General features: G+C 35.2%; 1 protein-coding gene across 3 annotated transcripts in view; it reads right to left on the bottom strand.

The window, feature by feature from the left end:
- Positions 1-20,938, bottom strand: part of Zdhhc13 (zDHHC palmitoyltransferase 13) — a 45,812-nt gene extending 24,874 nt beyond the window's left edge. Inside the window, exons 1-6 of one of the 3 annotated variants that reach the window (XM_076844259.2) lie at positions 20,835-20,938; positions 7,287-7,432; positions 6,186-6,308; positions 4,672-4,749; positions 3,421-3,565; positions 1,957-2,021 (exon numbers count right to left, since the gene is read on the bottom strand). In XM_076844259.2, coding sequence (XP_076700374.2) covers positions 1,957-2,021; positions 3,421-3,565; positions 4,672-4,749; positions 6,186-6,308; positions 7,287-7,432; positions 20,835-20,861 — 584 coding nt within the window. In that variant the 5' untranslated portion in view covers positions 20,862-20,938. Of the gene's footprint in view, positions 1-1,956; positions 2,022-3,420; positions 3,566-4,671; positions 4,750-6,185; positions 6,309-7,286; positions 7,433-12,832; positions 12,859-20,834 lie in introns of those variants that run through there. The other 2 variants (XM_076844261.2, XM_076844260.2) reach the window with 2 other exon arrangements.
- Between the last annotated feature and the right edge of the window lie 1,724 nt (positions 20,939-22,662).

Below are 22,662 nucleotides of genomic sequence, written 5' to 3'. Positions count from 1 at the left end.
TAAAAAACCAAGAGGCATTAATAGGGATGATGATTTGAGGAATCATTAAGTATTCTGAACAAGTGAGGAACTGCTTTGTTCAGAGTTCTATTCTAACACTAACAGGAGAGATTAAAAAAAAAAAAGACGTTTTAAATAATAATCTGCTATACACATATTTTAAACATCAATATAGTAAAATAAGAAAAACTTTACTTTCATACTGCTGCTCTATTGGTTAACACTTTTTAAAATTGTGGATTTAACTTTAGCCAATATTAAGTGTTGTTATTTATCCAATTTAAGAACTAAATGTAAAATTAAAAACAATTTTTTTTAGTTGGAAATGGTCACAATATCTTATTTTATTTATTTTCCTTTATGTGGTGTTGAGGATCAAACCCATTGCCTCACATGTGCTAGGCAAGTGCTCTACCATTGAGCTACAACGCTAGTCCTGTAAAATGTTTTATCTGAGGAGATAAACCAAAAGTTACTTTAATCAATTATTAAATAAAGCATGTATAAAATATAGGTTGGGTACCCCTTATCCAAAATGCTTGGGATATTTCTAATTTTTTTTTTTAATTTTGGAATGTTTACACATATATAATAGAGATTTTCAGGATGGGACCCACATCTAAACAAGAAATTCATTGATATTTCATATATACCTTATACACATAGCCTGAAGTTCTATTTTTAATAATTTTGTACATGAAACCAAGTTTCATGATATGGAATTTTCCACTTGTGGCAACATGTTTAGGCTCAAAAAAAATTTTCAGACTTTTGCACCATATTGCAGATTTTTACATTAGGGATGCAAAACTGAAGTGCCCTAAAATATCTGTACAGGTTAGAAAGGTATAAACTAGAAAGATAAAATTAAATAAAATATTTTCATGTTAAACATCAATGCCTTTCTTTCCTTTATACTCAAGAGTATAAAGAAGTATATGAAATATGTTAGAGTATGAAGAATATACTTTTTTCCCAAGAAAAATAATATTCTACTATGATTATTCAATGAAGATCTTTAGATATTATACCTGACTTCAGAGCTCAGTAAAGAGAAAATGCTTTCTATTTTTTTTTTTTTTTTTGACACTGAGGATTGACCTAATAGCAATCTACCTCTGAGCTACTTCCTGAGCCTTTTTTTACTTTTAGTGTGAGACAGGATCTTGCTTAATTGCCCAGACTAGCCTCAAACTTGCAATCCTACCTCAGTTTCCAGAGTAGTTGGGATTAAAAGTGTGTGCCACCACAGAGAGAAAATGCTTTCTATCAAAATTTCACCCTCAATCCCATCATTCCATGAAAAAAAAGGAAACATAATTAAAAGAAACTCAGATCCTACAAGAGAAGTCCTAAGGAAAAGCAGAACTGGCAATCCACTTCAAGGACATAAACAAACTGAAAAAGTGAAAACTATAGTATGCATTTGCACAGATAAATACCAGAAGCTGGACTCAATCTAGTCATTAATTATGTATGTTTATAAATTATACAGAAAAAGTTAAATGTGTCTAATGTGAAATGTAAATAGACTCTTTTCATAGGTCAGTTACAATTAATATTTTCAGAGACTCAACAATAATGTCAGAGAACTTCAAATTATTGTTTTCTGGAAAGCAAATTGATCATCTAGATTTCAAATTATGAGAACATTTAAACTAGTAAACATTTAAACTTGTAGAATACCAGTCATGGTCAACAAGCATATGCTAAGGAATCTCTATTGTTGTATAAGGAAACTTTTTTCTTAATATTTTTTAAATTTTTCACCAAAGCTTTCAGAAAAGAGAAAATGTACTTCAGTGGTGCATTTCTAACTACAAATACCTCAAAAATCCATATCATAACCCCAGGATAGGCAAGTATCTTTATCAGCTTGTACTATCATCTCATAGTTTCACAGAAAAGAAATTGTAGGAACCAAGAATCAGACTGAGGCAATTCAATTAAACTCACCCAATTACTTTGTGAGCTGATAACATGAGAGGTGTATGCCCATTTACATCTGTCAGATTCACACTCTATTCAAAAAGAAGAAACTATTAACAAAACTGTAAACATAGTCAAAAGCCTCTTTTCTCTCTTGATAGAAATACTTCCTTTATACATTCAGAAACTACCATTGTTTCTATAAAAAGAGTTCAAGTCTTATCAAATAAAAAATGTTCTTCTTCACTTCCATAGGGTAAAATCCATGGATTTCTACAAAATATTTTTAAAAGTAAAAGCTAAATATGTGATATAGCGCATTATATGATATGAATAAAAGTAAAATCTAAATATGTGATGTAGAGCATTATACGATAGCTAGGGAAAAAAGCAAAATGTTGATAACATCATCAAATATAATAAATGTACATGCCCTGGAAGTCAACGAATTTAGATCTTAATTGACATATGAATACATGCTATCATTTCTTAAGCAAAGTTATCCAGTCTCTGTTTAAATGCTCCCAGAAATAGTACACAACCTATCTTCTAAGGCCACTTGTATTATTTGACTTATTTTAAGTTTCAAACAGTGTAACAGGAAAAATTCTTTTTATTATTTTAAAGAGAGAAGAAAGAAATCATATCCCCATGAGAATAATTTCTTTTTGTAAAACAGGTCCATGTATGAGGTGTACAATAATGGTTCCAACTAAACCAAAAAAAGAATTTGAGTTACTGAAGTTTCTTAGAGGTTTTCGGGAACATAACTTGGGAAGGAGCTGGAAGAGAAGCAGTAAAGACTCCTCCTCACATGTCTTTTCAAAATGAAACTCAGACGGTTTTCAGACGGTTATAATTATTCTACTTCAGTTGGCTAAGTCTGAAAGAAAGTACTTATTTAAAGGGAACACAATCACTCCAACAGCATTTGTGCAAACATGTTTTCCTGCCTATTTCAGGCAAGAATGCTAATACGTAAACTACTTTGCTTCCAGAAAGGCACATTCTAGGCAAGTACAGCTGACAGTGAAACTCCCCACTGCCAATAACCTATAATTTAACCTCTGTCTCTTAAGGCGAATCATTTTTCATGGAATTACTTTAGAGAACAATAAGAGGCATACAATCAAATTGGCTACCATTTGGGCTCAAATAATGAAAGCAAATGATGGGTTAATTAAGTGATCCATTTTCACATTCAACCAGAAACAAAATATAGGCTTTAAAGCCATGTTTTTGAAAAACTCTGCAAATTACTGGACTCATAAGAAAAACTATTACAGGTTTACAAGTTTCAGAATTATCTATTATATGATCTTTACCCTCCAATGAAGCTGAAAACTCAGTACACAATAGTTAGACTTACCAAGGCTAATCTTTGAATATCAGTGTACCTAATAACTTCTGCTTTAAAAATGAGAACAGACTATGACTAATAATCTCTTCAGATTATAATAGCTGTAGTATGATATCCATTTCAAAACATACCTGTCCCTTTGAGATGAGATATGCTATAATAGGCATGTGCTGAAATAATACTGCTAAGTGAATGCTGCTGAATCCCTCTCCATCAATGAGACTAGGATCTGCACCATGCTGGAGTAATAATATGACCATGGGTAAATGCCCTTGTCTATAAATATAAGATACAAAAAAATTATGTTTTATTCTGTTGAAAAAGAATTCAGACACAACAAAAATTCAGGAAGAAACTAATATCACTTAGACATAATGGTTAGATATAAAGAACATTTCCTAAGAGATTTTTAAAACACTCTGGATTGTACAAATGTCTTTTATTTGGATGCCCCAAACTTAAAACTATAAGGATATTCCTTCCTAAGGGCAAGTGATAAACCTGACAGCCTCCCAGTCTAACTTAAGCCTTAAGTTACAATCATGTGTAAATAATAATTTTACATGACCAATACTAATAAAGAAAACTTTAAAAGCCCTTACACTTCACTGTTGCTGTTTTAAAAGCAAAAAATCATGTGCCAGATATATGGAAGTATAATATTCAGAGACTGTGGATACACTGTGATAATATTACCATCAGGTTCTTCAGTACTCAGTCTATGGAGAAAAGATTCAACTTCTTGCCTTACAAAAACAATTACTCACTTTAGTTTCAGGTTCTTGTCAACTTCCCAGCAGAGAAGAAATAAAATAAAAGAGGAAGCTGTCAAGTATTCAGATTTATTCCTTCAGTTTCAGAAGGCCAATATATACCAGAGAAAAAAGGAATTTTGACAAGTCAATAGAAATGTTCTAATAAGTTGACCCACTCAAAATTTCTTGTCCTGAATTGACACATTTGATACTAAAAGAGAGAATTTTCTCTCTTTATATTGAGAGGGAATTTATCTTTTTAAAATAAAATTACAACTAAAAGTTACCAAATGGACATCTGTTATAAAACTGAATACTGAAATGACTGTGTTTGCAGTTCACTGAACTATTGCTTTTATTCAGGGTGACTAAAATATAAAAGATGTTTGTTCTATTTTTAAAAAAATAAAGTATAACACTCATATTTGTGTTTGATAATCATAATTGAGCCCTGAATTAAACACCAAAATTATCCTTTCTGGAAACTCCTTGTAATTTCTTTTTAAGCAAAGGGGAAAAAGAAAATCCTTTGGATTGCCTATATCTGTGATTTACAGTATGGTGGCTACCAGTCATAGATAACTATTTAGTTTCAGGATTAAAAAAAAAAAAAAAAACAAAACTCACCGAATGGCCCAGTGAAGAGGAGTTGAATTTAAATCTCCACCCAACTGATCTACAACAGCACCTTTTGAAATATAAAACCTGTTAAAAATAGACACAAATGAAAATATGTTTTGAAACTTAAAATTCATATTGGGACAGAAAACATAATTTTTTTTTCTTAGCGAAAATGTATTAGTAAACAGAAATTATAATAACAACCCTCTCTAAAGAACTCAAATCTACAGAAGTCTCAAAAATTTAAAAGACAGCATCATACAAATCCCTGGTGAAATATTCTCAGCTTCACGTCAGTAATCATTGCTGTTGTAACTAGTATTCTTTTATAACTCACATACCAAACACATGATAACTATTCTTTGCAGATTAAAACTACCACAGTACTCATCAGTTCACATTTAAAAGTTTTGGGAACAGTATATACTCTATTTAACTCAGAGAAAGGTAAAATTAGGTCAATTTTAACAGTTCAAAATTAGAATTACCAGGTGGAAATATTCTAAACGTAGTAAAAAAAATTAATCCTTTCAGAAAAATTAGACATGTTATATGTTTTGCACTCTATTTGGGGAACATAGATATGATGCACTGTATAAAGCAAACAAACCTCTAATGCAATGAGAGTGATTTTCTTCTATGGTTTAAAACAATTAAGTCATTACTTCAAAGTTGTGCTTTGTACTTTTACCATGTCTTTTATTTTTTCAAACCATCTTTCTAACAACACAGAAATATAGTACAATTGCTCTCTTCATGTTATCTAAACAATATACCAGGAGTATGCCTGTGAGTATGTGTTAAGAAAACTGTAAAGTTGAAACAACAAAAAACAAAGGGTAGGTAGTAGGGCTTTATGAAGGGGATAAATTTTATACAATCTGATACATGCTCACCTAAAATTATCCCATATTTAAATTTTAAAAAGGTTTAATTTCCTATCTATCTATTCCTCCTGACATTATAATATAAAATAAGTCAATGTGTCTTCTAAACTAGATAAAACTTTCTTTTATCGTTATGTTATACTTTTTCCGTTTTCAAAAATGTTTGCTTTTACTTCCTAAGCTTTCTCTCTCTCTCTTTTTTTACTTTTAATTTTTGGTACCAGGGATTGAATTCCAGAGCACTCCACCACTGAGCAACATCCCCAGCCCTGTTTTGTATTTTATTTAGAGACAGGGTCTCGTTGAGTTGCTTAGTGCCTTGCTTTTGCTGAGGCTGGCTTTAAACTTCTGATTCAACCTCCCCAGCCACTGGAAACTTTAGCTTTTTGATGAGCCTCCTTAGCTTTCTCTACTTTCCTTTCTGGACCCATGAGGGTACCGGATTGGATGATCTCTAAGTTCCACTTCAACCCTATAATGAACTGAAGTGTGTGGAACAAAGTTTCAGGTGTTTATTTATAATTGAAGATTACAGATGGCTTAACACTCATACTTGGGCTTAAAAAAAAAGATAAATGAAGAAAAGGTCTAAAATTACAAGTACACAAAAACCACACATATCTCGCGTCTTACTTTACAAGATCCAGCCTGTTGTTAATAGCAGCCCAGTGAAGAAGTGATACATTTTCTTTGTCTGGTTGCCTGACATCATATCCTGCTTCTACCAACTCTTTACAGCGTTCAAAAATCCCGTATCTCAAATAAGAAAAAGAAAGGCATAATTGATTATAATTAAAATTATCAACAAATACCAAAATTTCTTTCTTTTACCAGGTCTTTTTTTATTCAAACCATTTTTATGACAACACAGAAATACAATACAGTTGGCTCTCTGGATCCACGAAGGATTGATTCCAGGATCCCTTTCAGACCAAAATCCATTGATGTTTAAGTCCTTTATATAAAATAATAGTTTTTATATGTAAGTATGCATATCCTGTCATGTTTTTTCATCTCTAGATTAATTATAATACCTAATATAATGTAAATGCTACATAAATAGGTGTTTATTGAAGAAATAAACACCATATATGTGTGAGGTATTTTCCATCCCACCTATATTCAATGAAGATTAAAAATACATAAATATAAGCATTGGAGAAGATAATGCTACGTGAAGTTAGCTAATCCCAGAAAAACAAATGCCAAATGTTTTCTCTGATATAAGGAGGCTGACTCATAGTGGGATAGGGAGTGGGGCATGGGAGGAATAGATGAATTCTAGATGGGGCGGAGGAGTGAGAGGGGAAGGGAAAAAATATAAATATTAAAAAGTTAAAAATATATATAAGTATGTGAGCTGATATTTTCCATCCCATCTATATTTAGGCTATAGTACATTTTAAATTTATATTCACTTCAGTTTTAGTGTCATTCTAAATCATTCATTCAACAAACATTTATTAGTCATGTAATAGGAGACAGAACCATGTAAAAAGCCCTGGGGCTACAAAGACAAAGAAGATATATTCTGCTAGTGACTTAAGGGGACAGCCTGGTACATAAACAGCTAAGGTACTATGGGTTCTGAAGCTGGTATGACAAACATTTATCTTCGTGCTAGTACCAGTGACCTACCCAGTAGGAAGTGAAGAAGGTAAACCCATAAAGTGCACATACATTATTATAATTCAACACAATATAAGAATACAAGAAAGGATTTGGAAGACTTACTGAGTAGCTTTGACAATGTCACAGTTACTAGAGTCCTCTATAAGAGGAAGAACATCTCTTGCTTTGGCAAGATCTTTGTTTTCATGAGCAGAGATTCCATGTCGACCAAATCCTGGAGGGTGGGGGCCATGGCTGTGATTCCTGCACTGAAGAGTAAGAACAATTTGACAAAGCATATAAAAGAATTAATGTCATATTCAATTACATAATGAAGGATTTGCTATCAACAATATCTATACTACTAAATTGGAAATTTTTTGAATCATAGATGTATCCTAGGGAATATTTTCTTTATCTTAATTTTGTTCACTAAAAAACATACTTATATTAGAAAAATCTAAATGACATATTTTCTCATAAAACAAAAGTCAGATGAAAATGAACAAATGGGCCTGTTACTTGTGAGTAAAGGATCATGGCTAATGTCATCACAAGAATGTTGGCAGGCTCGTACTTTGGGAGGTTGCAGTAGATAAACTCGTAACGATACTCACCAAAGAATCAAGCTCCTGCATTATCCCTTCCCGTGTACAACATGTGACTTGTTTCTAGTCAATGAAATATGGCAAAGGTGATGGGACAATTAATCCCACAGTGTTATCTAAGACTGTCTTAGAAAATTCTTCTGTTGGTTTTAGAAAAGTACACTGCTGTGATATGAGGGAACCTAAGAGGGTTGCATGGCAAGGAATTACAGGTAGCCTATAGGAACGAAGGTGTTCCTAGCTGACAGCCAGCAAGAAAATAAGAGACCTTTATCATACATCTATAAAGAACTGAATGCCAATAACCGACATGACCTTGGATGAGGATCCTGAACTCCAAAATGGGACACAGCCTTGACTGTGGCTTTGTGAGACCATGAGCACAGGACCCCAATATTCTGACAAATAGAAACTAAAAGATAATAAATAGATGTTTACTTAAATCACTAAAATGTAGTAATTTATTATGCTTCAATAGATATCTAACATAGAAGTGACTAGAGTTCTGTGAGGGTAAAAAGGGTCATTGTTAAAAGATAGTCCCATTAACTAAATCAGCAAATGCTACATTCAGATAACGTATTAGAAGCAGGAGCAAACAGCAACCTTATTTATCAAAAAGCTTGAGTGTATCAAAAACTGAGCTTAGATCTTAGCAGAAACCCAAAAGAGCTCCAATATTACTTTAAAAAGCCCACAAAATCCTAATTTAAGAACAATTATTCTGTAGATTGTTAATGTCTTGTTTTTCCTTTTTATTACCATTGCCTTTAGAGTTCATTATTACCTCTAGGGCAAATAATCAATTTAGATCAGCAATTTTGACATTAGTCAACAATTCTGTTAAACTATTTGGGGGGGACAAGCAGACAGGAGAGGTGAAAATTATTATCACAAATGAGGCTCACTGAATCATTTTCACCCCCTGAAACAGACCTAGTTTTACTTGAGAGTGGGATACTTCCAGATGAAGAGATATTTAAGGTTTTCTAAAAGTACAAATATATAAAACGTACTTATCATTTACAATTCAGACTATAAAGTGTGACTCCATCATGGTACTTCATACCATTTATTGATTGCAATCAATCTAATTAATTTAACAAAATATGGAAATTCCTAAAAGGAACAGATTTAAGTTATTCAACGACAATAAATGTATTGCGTTTTCTAAAGAAATGACAATTTGAGGTACGGCACAACTTTCTTGAATTATTATTAAGCAAATTAACAGGTACCTGGTCTAAAATATTAAAAGCCAATTAAAAGAACAAAACAAAATAAAACAACAAAATTGATATCTTCAAAACAGTTTCCTTGGGAAATTATTAGCTATTCCAATGACACTGCCTCGATATGTTTTCAGACTTTCCTTAAGGAAACTGTCCTCAGAGGAAAAAAAAAAAAAACCTCACTATGTTTTTAAACTTAAAATACTGATATATCAATATAAAAGAGTACATGAAACATACATGTATACAAATGGATTTCTTCTTTCCTACAGCATAAAGAATAAATATAAAATGAACCCTATGAAATTATCACTAAGGTTCAAGAAAAATGGTGCTAACACCTGGAAGACTGCCCCCAACATGAACTATGCTCAAATTCTTACACTAAAGGAACTACTTTTTGTTTTGTTTTTCTTTATAGTTTTTTTCTTTAAATGGGCAACCCTAGAAAGTATGGTTTTAATTTTTATATAATGGTATCATATATGTATTCTTTATAATATTTTACTTAATATTAGACTTACAAACTTCATCCATGTTGTTGTGAAAAGCTACAATTAGTTCATTTTCATCACTGTGTAATGTCCCAAAAATGTTAGCATACTATAATCAATTAATTTGTATTTTAATAGATAAAAATAGCTAGATACCTGGATTATTCTCAATTTTTTGTTATTATAAACAATACTGCTATGAGCCATCTTGTATGTACCTCTGGACATTTTATATATTATATATATATATATATATATTTATACATATATAATTTAAATATATAAAAACACACATATAAGTTATATATAAATACATATGTGTGTATAAGTACAATATATGAGTGTATACACACACACACACACACACACACACACACACATACAATTCTCAAAGAGTCCAGGATATGGGAATTTTTGTGACTCTAATCCTTACCAACACTTGGTGTCATCAAATGTGGTAATTTTTGCCAATCTGATAAATATAGACACACTGTACTAGTTCTAATCTGTATAGGCAGAATAGCAAAATGAACCTTTTGCTGCTTGCTGGGGAGGAAGAAAAAAAAAAACCAACTTAGAAAACTTAGCAAAATATATGAAATAAACTGTTCAGACTTTGGATTATAGGAAAAGTAGGACTTTGATCCCCTAAGGAAAAAAAAAAAAAAAAACAAGGTGAGCTTTACCATTGATTGTCCAAGCAATTTCAGAACTGTGGGCACTCCAAGGAAAATGCTTTTAGAGCTCAGCAGCCTCATTAAATTGAGACAGAAATTAGAAATTCGAAAGTATAGAAGTGATTTCAAGGGAAATGAGCTAAGTGGAAAAACATGGGCTTCAAAAATATGACAGTAGGGCTGGGGTTGTGGCTCAGTGGTGGAGTGCCTTGCCTCAGCACCCATAAAATAAATAAATAAAAATAAATAAAGGTATTGTGTCATCTACAACTAAAAAATGTATTAAAAATATGACAGTAATATCCAGAGTAAAAAATCTACAAAGTGAGGCAAAAAATTGGGGATTTGTAAGTTAAAATTTAACTACCAGAATGTATACATGGCAGGAAGATGGTACAACTCTGACCAGCCAAAATGGAAAGCCTTTAATGATCTGGGTTATTCTATGGAGGCCTCAGAGGACTATACCTTACTAGTAGGTTTGAACTGTACTTGAAGTAAGGTTATCCTAGGAGTATTCTAGTAAGACTTAAGATTAAGCTTCAAAGAACTCAAACTGAGCAGGAGCAGCAGTAATATAATGCTCTTTAAAGAAAGATAACAAAGCCCAAGATTCAACAACATATATTCACAATGTCTATCATCCAGTCAAAACTCATTAAACATGCCGGGAAACAAATAGGGATTCATAACCAGAAGAATCAGACCTTGAAATTATAACCATGACAGAATTAGTGAAAAAAAAAAAAAAGAACATTAAACAGCTATTATAACTATGCACAAATATTTAAGGGAGAATAGCAAATGAAGAGAGAAAATTAAGATATAAGAAAAGATCTGGTTGGAACATCTAAGATATAAAACAACTTCTGAAATGAAAATTATACCAGATAATATTAGCAGATTGTACAGAAGATGACTAAAATTTGAAAACATAGTGATAAAAAGTATCCAAAAAGAAGCATAGAAAGAAAAAGACAGGGTAGCCCAAAAATCCTATACCAAAGCATATTAAAACCAAATCACTAAAAACCAATGATAAGGGATAATCTTAAAAGTGATCTGAAGAAAAAAGTTATATTATATTCAAAGAAATAAAAAAATGAACTCAGATTTCTCATTAGAAACGACGAAGCCAGAAGAAAATGGCACAACTAAAGAGCTGGGGGGAAAAATGTAAACCTAGAAAATTTAACCAAAATATTCTTTGAAGCGAGGCATGGTGACACACACTTGTATCTCAGTTACTTAGCACGCTGAGGCAAGAGGATCAAAAATTCAAGGCTGGTATGTGCAACTTAAAAGAGACCCTGTCTCAAAATAAAAGGGCTGGAATGTAGCTCAGTGGTAGAGCATTGCCTGACATGTGCAAGGCCATGTACTGAAAATCAACACAAACAAACAAACAAACAAACCCCCAAAACACACAGAAAAACCAAAACAAAACCTTTTAAGATGGAGGTAAAATAACTTTTTCAGACGAACAAAAGGTGAGAAAAATGTCAGCAGATACTATTCCACAAGAAATGATGAAGGAAGTTCTTTTGATTAAAGAAAAATACCAGATGGAAATCAGGATTGAAACAAAGGGATAGTATTCCAGAACTATGTGAAGATATATTTTGTATGTAAACTGATATTTTCTCATTTTTAAAATGCCTGATAGGAATATGGAGGCACATTGTTGTTAAAGATGCTATAATAGTATTTGAAGATAGATTATGATAAATTAAAGCAACTTTCAAATAAAGAAGTATAATAAGCAGATTGTAAAGATAAAATATTTAAAAAGTAAAAACCAATGAACAAAGTACAGAGAAGAAAACCAGCAAAAATTACAAAGTGATGATCTCAATATTAACCACACAAATATGTGAAATGCAAACAGTCTTAAAACTCCAGTTATATGCTGTCTAGAGAAACTCAATTTAAATATAAAAATATACATGATTGGTAAGAATAGAAAAACATAGGCTATGGAAACATACTAACTTAAGCCCTGCAAAAATACTAAGCATAAAGAACACAGTAGCTATATTAAGAAAGTCCGTACCACAACAAGAAATATTGCCTGAGTTAAAGGACATTTCATAATATTAAAGCACTTGATTCATTAAATGTATGTACACTCAAAGGAACTTTAAAATTCATGAAGCAAACACTGATGGAACTAAAAAGATAAACAGAAAGATGACAATCATATTTGGGGATTTCAACCTTTTCTTAGAAACTAAAAGTATGAGTAAACAGAAAACCACATAGGATATACAACTAAGAGTACTATTTACAAATGTGGCCAACTACTGAGCCACAACCCCAGCCTGTCTTTGCCCATTTTCAAACAAAGCTGTTTGATTTCTTACAATTAGGTTCTGAGTTCCTTATGTTTTACATTCTAGATATAAGTCTTTTGCAAGATATGTGACCTGCAAATATTTCCCCCTAGTCTATAGTTTTCCCTTTTTTTTAAAAAAAGTCTCTTTGGGCTGGGGTTGTAGCTCAGTGGTAGAGTGCTTGCATAGCATGTGTGATGCACTAGGTTTGATCCTCAGCACCACATAAAAATAAATAAACAGAATAAAGTTTAAAAAAAAGTTTCTGTTAAAAAAAAAAAGTCTTTCACAGAGAAGTTTTAAATGTTGATGAAATTCAATGTACCAATTTGTTCAATTGTGCTTCTGGTGTTACTTCTAAGAACTACTTTCCTTGGGATCTCAATTCCTCTATTCAGTCAGGAAAGTTCTCCCCCAGAGTTTCCAGTGCCTGTACTGCCTGGACACTTTTCTGCTCCTTAAGCAGAGTTAGATGACTTTTCATGGAGTTCTGTCTGCACTGATGCTCACTTCAAGGGCTCAAGTCCATACTACTAGGGGCAAACAAGAGAAAAAGGTGAATTAGTTCTGTGGTTTTTGAATTCTGATCTTCCTCTTCAATCTAAATGCTACTATTTACTTTTCAGAATCCTTAAAGAGCATCTCTCTGCATTCTGTCCAGGCTTCATAGCAGCTTTCAGTAAGTGAGACAGGGTGGAGTGTGCTTACTCCCTCTTACCCAGAAGCAGAACTACAATGCTCCCTTGAATAGGTAAATTCTGATTTATCTGATAAATAATCAAACACACAGCTAAAAATAAACATGTAGCTAATTTAAAGGTAATTAAGAACATTTCGTTGGGGTTCTTTTCATATCACAATTATTATAATCATATTCAAATTGAAGAAGGAAAGGGTTTAAGGTTGAATTATAGTCAGCATTTCTGGTGTAGTGAGTAAGAAAGGAATAAAAATAGCCAAGGATAGAAAAATCAGGGTTTTTTTTTTATATTAAACTTAATTGTTTTACTGGAATTCTAAAATTATGAAATGATATATATTAATTTTAGACTCTAATAATATAAAAGTGAATAAAGGGTCAATAACCTGAACTCTTTCCCTTCTGATGCTATGCCACCAGAGATAAGCATTATTAAATCTGATGTATACTTCCTCATTTTCTTTATATCTTTATATTTGCTCTTTCCCAGATGAATTGTGGACTGTATGTAGATATAACTCCCACACACATGCACACCTGACATTACATTGCATTTGCACATTTTTAAATAATTTCCTTTTTATATTTATTTTGAAAAGGATAGGATACACATTATTCTTCAACTTACTGTTCTCACTTACAGTACATCATGTACAGCCTTGATGGTGGGTAATAGTTAAATTATTACATTGTACATATCTAGCATAATTTATTCAACCATTTTCCTAGTAAGAGATGCAATTTGATTTCAGTTCCACAAATAATCCTACAATTTACACCCAGCATATTCTACTTCTGCAGGACTGACTCCCCAAAATTGGACTACTAAGTTAAAAAAAAATGCATTTAAACTAGATATTGGCCACATGCCCTCCCCAATCTATACCACTAATAGTAAGACATGTTAAATGGTCTTTTCCCTACAAACCTTCCCAATCATCAATCATTTTACAATCTTGTCAATCTGATGGCTAAAAAATGGCATCCTGTTTTTCATGTGCACACTTCTGGTTGCTATTTGAGTGCTTTGTTTTGTTGTTATGTATCTGGCTCTTCATATTTGGACTGTCTTCTCATAGTTTACTTGTTTTCCTAGTAGATCGTGAGTATCTGTTTCTATTTGTAGTCAGGAAGATTAACCCTTTTTTATGTACAGATTGAAATCATAGAAAACTGACTCCTTTCATAGGTACAAATATGTTGATTCTATAATCCCTTGAGGTGTTAAAGATATCAGTTTCATTTCTCATGCATAAAGTTGAGTAGGACTATATGTTTCAATGTACAGATAATTTATAATTAAGAGCAATTAATTATTGTGTATTAATGATGTTCAAAGCATTGTGCTAGGAGCACAGAAGACAATGTTTATCCTTTAGGAGCTCAGGTCCAATGGGGAAAATATAGAGTAAATTTAAAAATAGAAGGCAGTCTATAATTTAAATGCCAAAAATGGGTGATAAGAAAGTATGGAGCAGGCTGGGCCCTGTGGATCATGCCTGTAATCCCAGCAGCTAGGGAGGCTGAGGCAGGAGGATTGTGATTTCAAAGCCAACTTCAAGCAAAAGCAAGGAACTAAGCAACTCATTGAGACCCTGTCTCTAAATAAAATACAAAATAGGGGTGGGGATGTGGCCCAGTGGTCGAGTGCCTCTGAGTTCAATCCCTAATACATCCCCCCAAAGAAAGTATGGAACAGTCTATATTTTCTGTTCATGGTGTATTTTCTTTCTTTTTTTTATTTTTTGAATTTTAACATGAATATTTTATACATCTTTTTAAAATTTTATTTATTTTTAAATACATAACAATAGTGGAATGCATTACACTCATTATTACCCATATACTGCACAATTTCTCCTAACTGTATATAAAGTATCTTCATGCCAAATTATGCCATTATACATTTTCTTTTTTTTTTGCATTACAATTCTTCATACATTTATATATATATATACCACAATTTTTTCATATCTCTGTTTGTATATAAGATATGTTGACCCCAAATTCAAATCTTCATACATGTATTTTGTATGATGACCATCACATTCCACCATCTTTGCTAATCCCTTTCCCACCCACCCCTCTTCCCTATCTAGAAAAAATCTTTCTCCCATGCTCTCCCTCCCTATCCCACTTTGAGTCATCTCCCCCTTATATCAGAAATCATGGTGTATTTTCTAAATTCAATTAAGATCAAAGTAAAACCTAGAAATGACTATATAAAATCAAAGCCTGTTCTATTTGAAGTCAATGGTCTCCAAAGTGAGACAAGTGTATTCAAGGTAATATATGTAGTGATCCATTAGGTAAAGGGTAAAAATGCTAAAATTCCTGTCATAATGACCTTTATTTTGGGCTGGGAATGTAGCTTAGTTGGTAGAGTGTTTGCCTAGCATGCACAAAGCTCTGGATTTAATCCCCAGCACTACCAAAAAAAAAAAAAAAGTGTTAAAAATGACTTTTATCTTAAAAACAAAAGGGAAAACAATAAAAAGAATTTGAGTTTTCTAAGCTTTATTAGTTTTTAACACTGGCTGGAAGTCTCACTGATCTGTGTCAAGCAGGTCGCTCATTATATTCTGTTTATAAGGTAACCTAGGACAGAGTAAAGTTAAAGGGGCTGACAGTGGGACATTCAGCATATCACAAGTAGTATCTATAATGAGAATTACAGGTGTCTAGATTATCTAATCCAACCTAACAAATAAGTACCCTTCCAAAACAATCTAAAATTATCAAAAAAGGCTAATTTGAAGCAGATTTATATTTATTAACTTTAATTCAAAGCTGCCATGAGCATATAATAAGCATATAACTTATTAATAAGTTATTTAATTAAAATTAATGAACATAATTTAGAAATATATTGTCCAATCTTATTGTAAGTTCAATTCAGATCGAAGTAAAATCTTATTTGGACTGCCTTTGTAAGATTGTAACACGACCCAGGACAATATGATTTTGGCAACTGGCTTCTGTTTGCATGTTCAAAAGAAGGCGAGTAGAAATTTTTGTTTTCTGTGAAGTCAAAGGCAAGTTAGGAAAAAGGAGGGTAAGGCCATGCAGAGAAAGAGAAAATCCATAGTCTCAAAAGGCAGGGATGAGACTGAATCCCTGCTTCTACAGTATTCTCTCAGCCTCATCTGTCCTCACTGTGCTGATGAGACAGGTATCAACTAATACTAATACAACTAATACCTCCTAATAGTCTCATGTTGGCTATAGTAGTGGACAATCCTCTATGGTATTTTTGGTTCCAGTTTCTACATTTGCAAAATGGAAGGGGCAAATCAATACACCTATAAAGTATAAGAGAAGCTGTTATAATTGTCACTACTGACTTGTGCACTGATGAAGAATTTGCTGCATGCAAACTGCCCTTATGGATACGGAGGCTTACCTGCTACATGGACGCCTACAATGTTAAGGTAACACAAGAGTCTAAGCAAATGCTCACGATGGCAAGAAGGTTCACAAGAGTTTTCATTAATCTTCATTCAGGGAAATATAAAAACACCGAGTGCCAATTGCACAAGATGAGTAAGACATAATTTCTGCCACACTTCCTTAATTCACTGGATAATTGCTGAATGCCTACTATTTGTTAGGCACTATTCTAGGCACAGGCAATGATCACAAATGAAGAGAACCCTGGTTTTCAAGGAACCCATATTCTCTTCCCTAGCCTCAGAACACAGTCAAATACAGACTACTTTCAGCCCTTGGATTGAATAATGGCTGGAATCCAGGTGACAGCAACCAATCAAACAAGATCACTATCATGACTGGATCACCCGAATAGTGATGAAAAAAAGTACTGAATCAGAAGTCCTGATATCTAGATTCTGCTACTATTCTGCTGTGGATCTTTGAGAAATAAACTAATATTTTGGAGTCTCAACTTTACAGAAAAGTTACAAGGATGGGACTAGGTCAATGGTTCCTAAATCTTCCTAATGTCATAGTCCTTTTGAAAAGGTTATTATAACTAAGGTCTCTCTAATCAGAGAAATACTCAGAACTACACAAACTAATATAGTTTAGGGACAGTTACACATGTCCTGAGCCTCAGTACAGCATGCTGGCTGGTTATAACTTCAAGATATCCACTGACACCCTAAAACTTCTCCTAAACATATTTAAGAACCTCTGAACTACCTAATACACTGAAAAGCCATCTAGTTCCAAGTATTCTATGACTCTGTTTCCTTTTACCTCCTTTGGTCCACTGAGGATTTCAGTTCATAAATGCCTCCAGAATCAAAATAACACAAGTATTTTGTTTTGTTTTGTTTCTCTGGTTGCTTTAATTAAAATATATAGACAAAAAGTAAGAGAGTGAGAGCAAGCGAAAAAGAGGCCTATTCTACAGGACGGGATGGGAATAAAACAAGATAATATGAAAATTATGTTAGAGACATTTGGCTATATCCATGGTGATTTTTTTTTTTTTTTTAATATGGTATCAGGAATTGAACCCAGTGGCATTTAACCACTGAGCCACATCCCCAGTCCTGTTTTGTATTTTATTTAGAGACAGAGTCTCACTGGGTTGCTTAGTGCCTCACTTTGCTGAGGCTGGCTTTGAACTTGCGATCCTCCTGCCTCAGCCTCCCTAGTTGTTGGGAATCACAGGAGTGCACCACCGTGTGCAGCTTTCATGGTGATTTTTACGACACAATCCCCAAATTCCTTCACACTCTCCTCCTTCAAGAGGTAGGGGTCTGGGTTCCTTTCTCTTGAGTCTAAGCTCTGTGACTGCTTCAGTAATGAAATATTGCAGAAGTGATGCTATGCCAGTTAGCAAGTCTTGGAAACTGGCAGCTTCCTCTTCCTGTCTCTTGAGATGCTTTTTTTTTTTTTAGAACCAGCTACCATGCTGTGCTGAGGCTCAGGCCACATGTAGCTGTCCCTGCTAAAAGTCAGCATCAATTGCCAGACCTGTGAGTGTAGACACCCCTAGAAGATACCAGCCCCACCTCCAGTTTAAGAGTGTTTCCAGGTGAGGCTTTTGACACAGTGGAACAGAAACACACCAACCCTGTACCAGCTTGTCTGAATCCCTGAAGCAGAGTTCATGACCATGACAATGGCTGTTTTACACCACTGTTTTGAAGTGGTTGATTATACAATGGGTAACTACATCTTTAAGCTAAAAGGTATCATGTAATGTCTTATGCACAAAAATATCATAATCAAATTATGTTTTTAAAGAGTAAATAAGTACTGCTGGAGTTAATAGTTGACATTAAGAGAAAAACAAGATCTAGGCTAAGAGCAAGAGTGAGAGTGAGAATAGGACAGCAAGAGAGAAAAAAGGATACTTTCTCATGTGTAAACCACACTCAAAACTCGGATGAGGGTCACTATCCTGCCTGGTTATCAAATAAAACAGAGGGGGCAAGATATTGAGATCTGACAGATATTCATTAAAATTTCTCATGACATTTCTTAACAAAAGTACCAGAATTAAGTTTCCAAGTGCACAAGATCATTCATTAAATACTGGTACTAGATCCTGTTCTAGATGCAGGGAGCATATAAATCACTGCCCTTGTAGCATTTATATCTAGTGGAGGGCAAATAGACCACTGGAAAGGACCAATTAATATGTCAAATATTATATGCCAAGGAGAAATATAAAGCAATGAAGGAGGCCAGGGAGTGCTGCTTGTAGTTGTGAAGATGGGAAGGGCTTGGGATTTTAAACATGATGATTAAAAGTCACATTGAGGTGACATTTGTATCAAGACCTGAAAGAAGTGAGGCAATAATCCTTGTGGAAACACAAGGAAAGAGCATATCAGGGCAGAGCAAATAGTAAGTACAAAGGCCCTAAGGCAGTGTGGCTGGGGTTCATTAACTGAGCAAGAAAATAGGAAAAGAGGAGGTCAAAAAGGAAACTGGTGACCAGACTATATACACAAATTTTTGCAAAATCGGAACAGCAATGAACTTGGATTCAAGAGAACCAAGTTCAATCACAGTAGGAATTATTTTATTTGTTTTGTTCACCTAAAATGGTGCTTAACTCTTAGCAGAAATTCAAAACACATTTATAGAATGAATGAATGAACAAAGTCTTAACTCTCACTTAGCTGCTTTTTGACTTGTAGCAAGTGACTTCAATTTTTTGAGCCTCAGTTCTTAACTCTAAAATTAGGATAATCATCCCTTCCCACCTCACAGAATGGTAGTGAGGTTTAAAAATGGGGAGGTAGCATTTTTAAAGCACCATTTATGGGTAAGGTCTTTACATTATAATTGAAAAAACTGACAACAGCAATTATTATTAACAACCAAACAATGCCCCTATCTTTCCTCACTAATTCCCACCTCCAAATCATTCTTTCCCTCCATGTTTCAGAAATGAGGCAGGGTGATCTTCCCTTCAGGAGAAGGGAGTGAACTTTAAGCACTTGAAGACTTTTATAAATAAGTGGCAGTATTTAAGACCCAATAATTACTCCTTACCAACTTTTCTTTGAGGCTGTATGAGAAAAAGAATGAGACAGTTTCCATGTGCAGATTCTACATGCTTTTGGAAAATCTAGGTGGATTGAAAAGCATTTTTTCTTCTTTAAAAATGCAAGAACCTTAACATTTTTTCTACACGTTCTTCACTTAAACATACACCAGACTGTTAAAAGAAAGGAGAGCATGAAGAACACTCTCAGGATTGGACGAGGTTTTTTACCAACCAACTAATCCAATAATTTCAAACTGCTTGAAAAATCTACCACCTAACTCTCATCGGGGGCAGCTTTGTTTTTTCCATCTGTAAATGGGATAACTTCCTAAGGATATTTCCATTCTGGAATGAAAAATACATATAAAATATCTGTTATATAAGTACTGTCTGGCAGAATCTGGGAATCCTTCGTTTATTCAACAAACATTAAGTGAGCATCTACGATATGCCAGTCAGTAATCTAATGGGTGGGGAAGGCTCAAAGCAAGCAAGTCGAAATTCTAGTTCTCCTGGAGCTAACTACCTCCTGTAACTTCCTCTACTGGCCCTTCCGTTTTCTGGAACTACATCTGGCTTTTGGTAATATGAACCTCATGCAAAGAAGGGAATCGTCTGGAATTTTGCAGATAGCCATCACATATCTCCCTTCCTCCAGCCTAAACAGTCTTACTGCTTTCAAGGAGTAAGCAAGCACAAGGGAACAGAGCTAAACAGAAGTGGGTGGGGCGAAGGCGGGTGCCGGGGCGCCAGGGCTGAAGAACAGAAACTACCTTCAGACTCCGGGCCAAGGTCAAGACAGGTAGATCCAAATCAGGAGTTGTCACCTGACACCTCTCCCGAGACGACACCCACCACCCCCACCCCCGTCCCAGGCCTCACAGCGGTCTGCCAGGCAAGGGGAACCGGTCCCAGGGGGGCGCCACGGCCCGGGGATGGAGGTGGGGAAGGACGGCTAGGGCCCCCACCTTTCCCCTGTCGTCTCTGAGAGAAGTCCCAGCATCATACTCATTCTCGGCGTTTCCAAGCTCCCGCCTCCCCAGCCCAGGCCCGGCCACCCCCGAGAGGCCCCTCACCAAGCTGCCTCACATCCACGCCTCCCTCTCTCAGCCGCCGCCGGACCGCCACCGGACAACCAAGTAGGGCCACACTCACCTGCGAGCCCAGCCCCGGCCCCTCCATCTCTTCAGGCACCCGCAGCGCGGTGACTCCCCGGCAAAGTGGCGGCCGTAGCCCGCCGGCCAGCGCGCCCCAGGCCGCCTCTACTCCCACTTCCTGCTCGCGCCCCCGCCTCGGCCACCGCGGTCCAGGCTCCTGCCTGGCGCTGTCAATCAGCCTCGGAGAGCCAATCCCAGCCCTCACCCGGGTGGAGCCCGGGAGTCGAAGGCCCCGCCCCCGCCCCGCCCCTCCGCTCTCTTCCCGGCTGCGGACTGCGCCACCTGCCCCAGGAGTCGGTAAGTTACTCCAATGTCAACTACCGTCTGTGGAGAGCAAACCTGGACTGGGCTACCTAACGCCAGATGTCCTTGTGAAAGTCTCCATGTCTGTAAAATAGGGAAGACGAGAGTTCCTACTTCAGGCAATTGTCTGGAGAATTAAATGAGAAAAAGCATGTAAAGCTCCCAGCCAGAGTTTATAAGGTGATTATGGATGGAATAGGTGTTGGCTACGAACATATTTGTCACTGTCCGTTTGTGTGTTCTTGGGCAAGTCATTTCTGTCGCATTCTGTGAGGACTCTTGTTTCCTCATAGAAAACAGAAAATATCCTTGAGTTCCTCCGCGACTGCTAGACGGGAATTGGACTGCAGGAGCTGGCATTTAAACTCTGTCCTGATTAATGTCCCCATCCCTATTCCCTTTCATAGTCTGGAAGAGCTGGCATTTAAGCCCTCTCCTGCTTTAATGGTCCACGACGAAGTAAGAATAAGTCTTCCTTCCTGTCTTCGGGGAGCACCAATGGGGCCGTGAAGCTCTTCTACATGGGCACCCAGCATAGGTTGGGGCTTTTTTCCCCGCTTAGCACAGTTTTTTTGAATTATTCCTTAATGTGTCTGATGCCAAACCAAACCGGATTAAGACATTTAGAAGCCAAAGAACTGAAAATATTTTGACTCTCTTATTCTATAAAAACAATGTTAAACCGTAAAATAAGTGTCTAGAAATCCAACAAAGTACGGAATTTTCCCATGAAAAATACTCCTATGATACAATTAAATTATAAAACTCTTATGATTATTTTAGTGCACCTGCCTACTGGTTACACAAGCCCTGGGTTACCCTCAAAGCCCAAGTTTACTGAAAATGGGAACCATGTTTTTTCATCTGTGAACTACCAGTTCCCTCATGGCATTGAAAACTACTCAGCACAATTGTATTGAGTGGATGGGTGGATATACAGATGTGTCATCAACTTTTAATAAGGACAAATTGAGTGACAAATAGAAGTTCAACACCTTCCTTTAAGAGCCAGAAGAAAGAGCAAGTAATTAGAACTGAGTAGGATCAAGCATTGGGCAAGGTTTCACAGAAAACAGAAGCTTTGGGTGTGGTCATTTCCTTTACCTAATCAAAGCTGTTTTTTGACCACTTACTATGTGTGCCTGTGTTTTCCATGAATTATGTCTAATCCAGGAGATGGGTGTTATTTTTCTCCTCTCTCAGAAGAGGAAAGAGATTTAGAATGATTCCATAAACCCAAAGTCACTCAGCATATAGGTGGAGGAGAGAGAGGATTCAACTCAGTTCTCTTCCTGTGCTTTAGTCAAAATAGTTTGGTTCTTTCATTTTCAAGGATTTATGTTGAAGATATTATTGAATTTAGGGAGGCTTGAAAGCTGCTACTTCAATGCTTTGATATTGATATTCTAACATATTGGAAGATTCTAGTGCAAATAAATTCTAATATTCCACTTCCTAGTCAGATTCCTTATTCCCTTCTGCCTTTGTTTTTATGCCTCCAATGAGCTATTTCAGATTAGAAT

The sequence above is a fragment of the Callospermophilus lateralis genome, chromosome 2 (genome assembly GCF_048772815.1).
Source record: "Callospermophilus lateralis isolate mCalLat2 chromosome 2, mCalLat2.hap1, whole genome shotgun sequence".
Classification (NCBI taxonomy): Eukaryota; Metazoa; Chordata; class Mammalia; order Rodentia; family Sciuridae; genus Callospermophilus; species Callospermophilus lateralis.
Note: the sequence above shows the minus strand (reverse complement) of the source record. Positions and strands in the feature narration are given on the sequence as shown.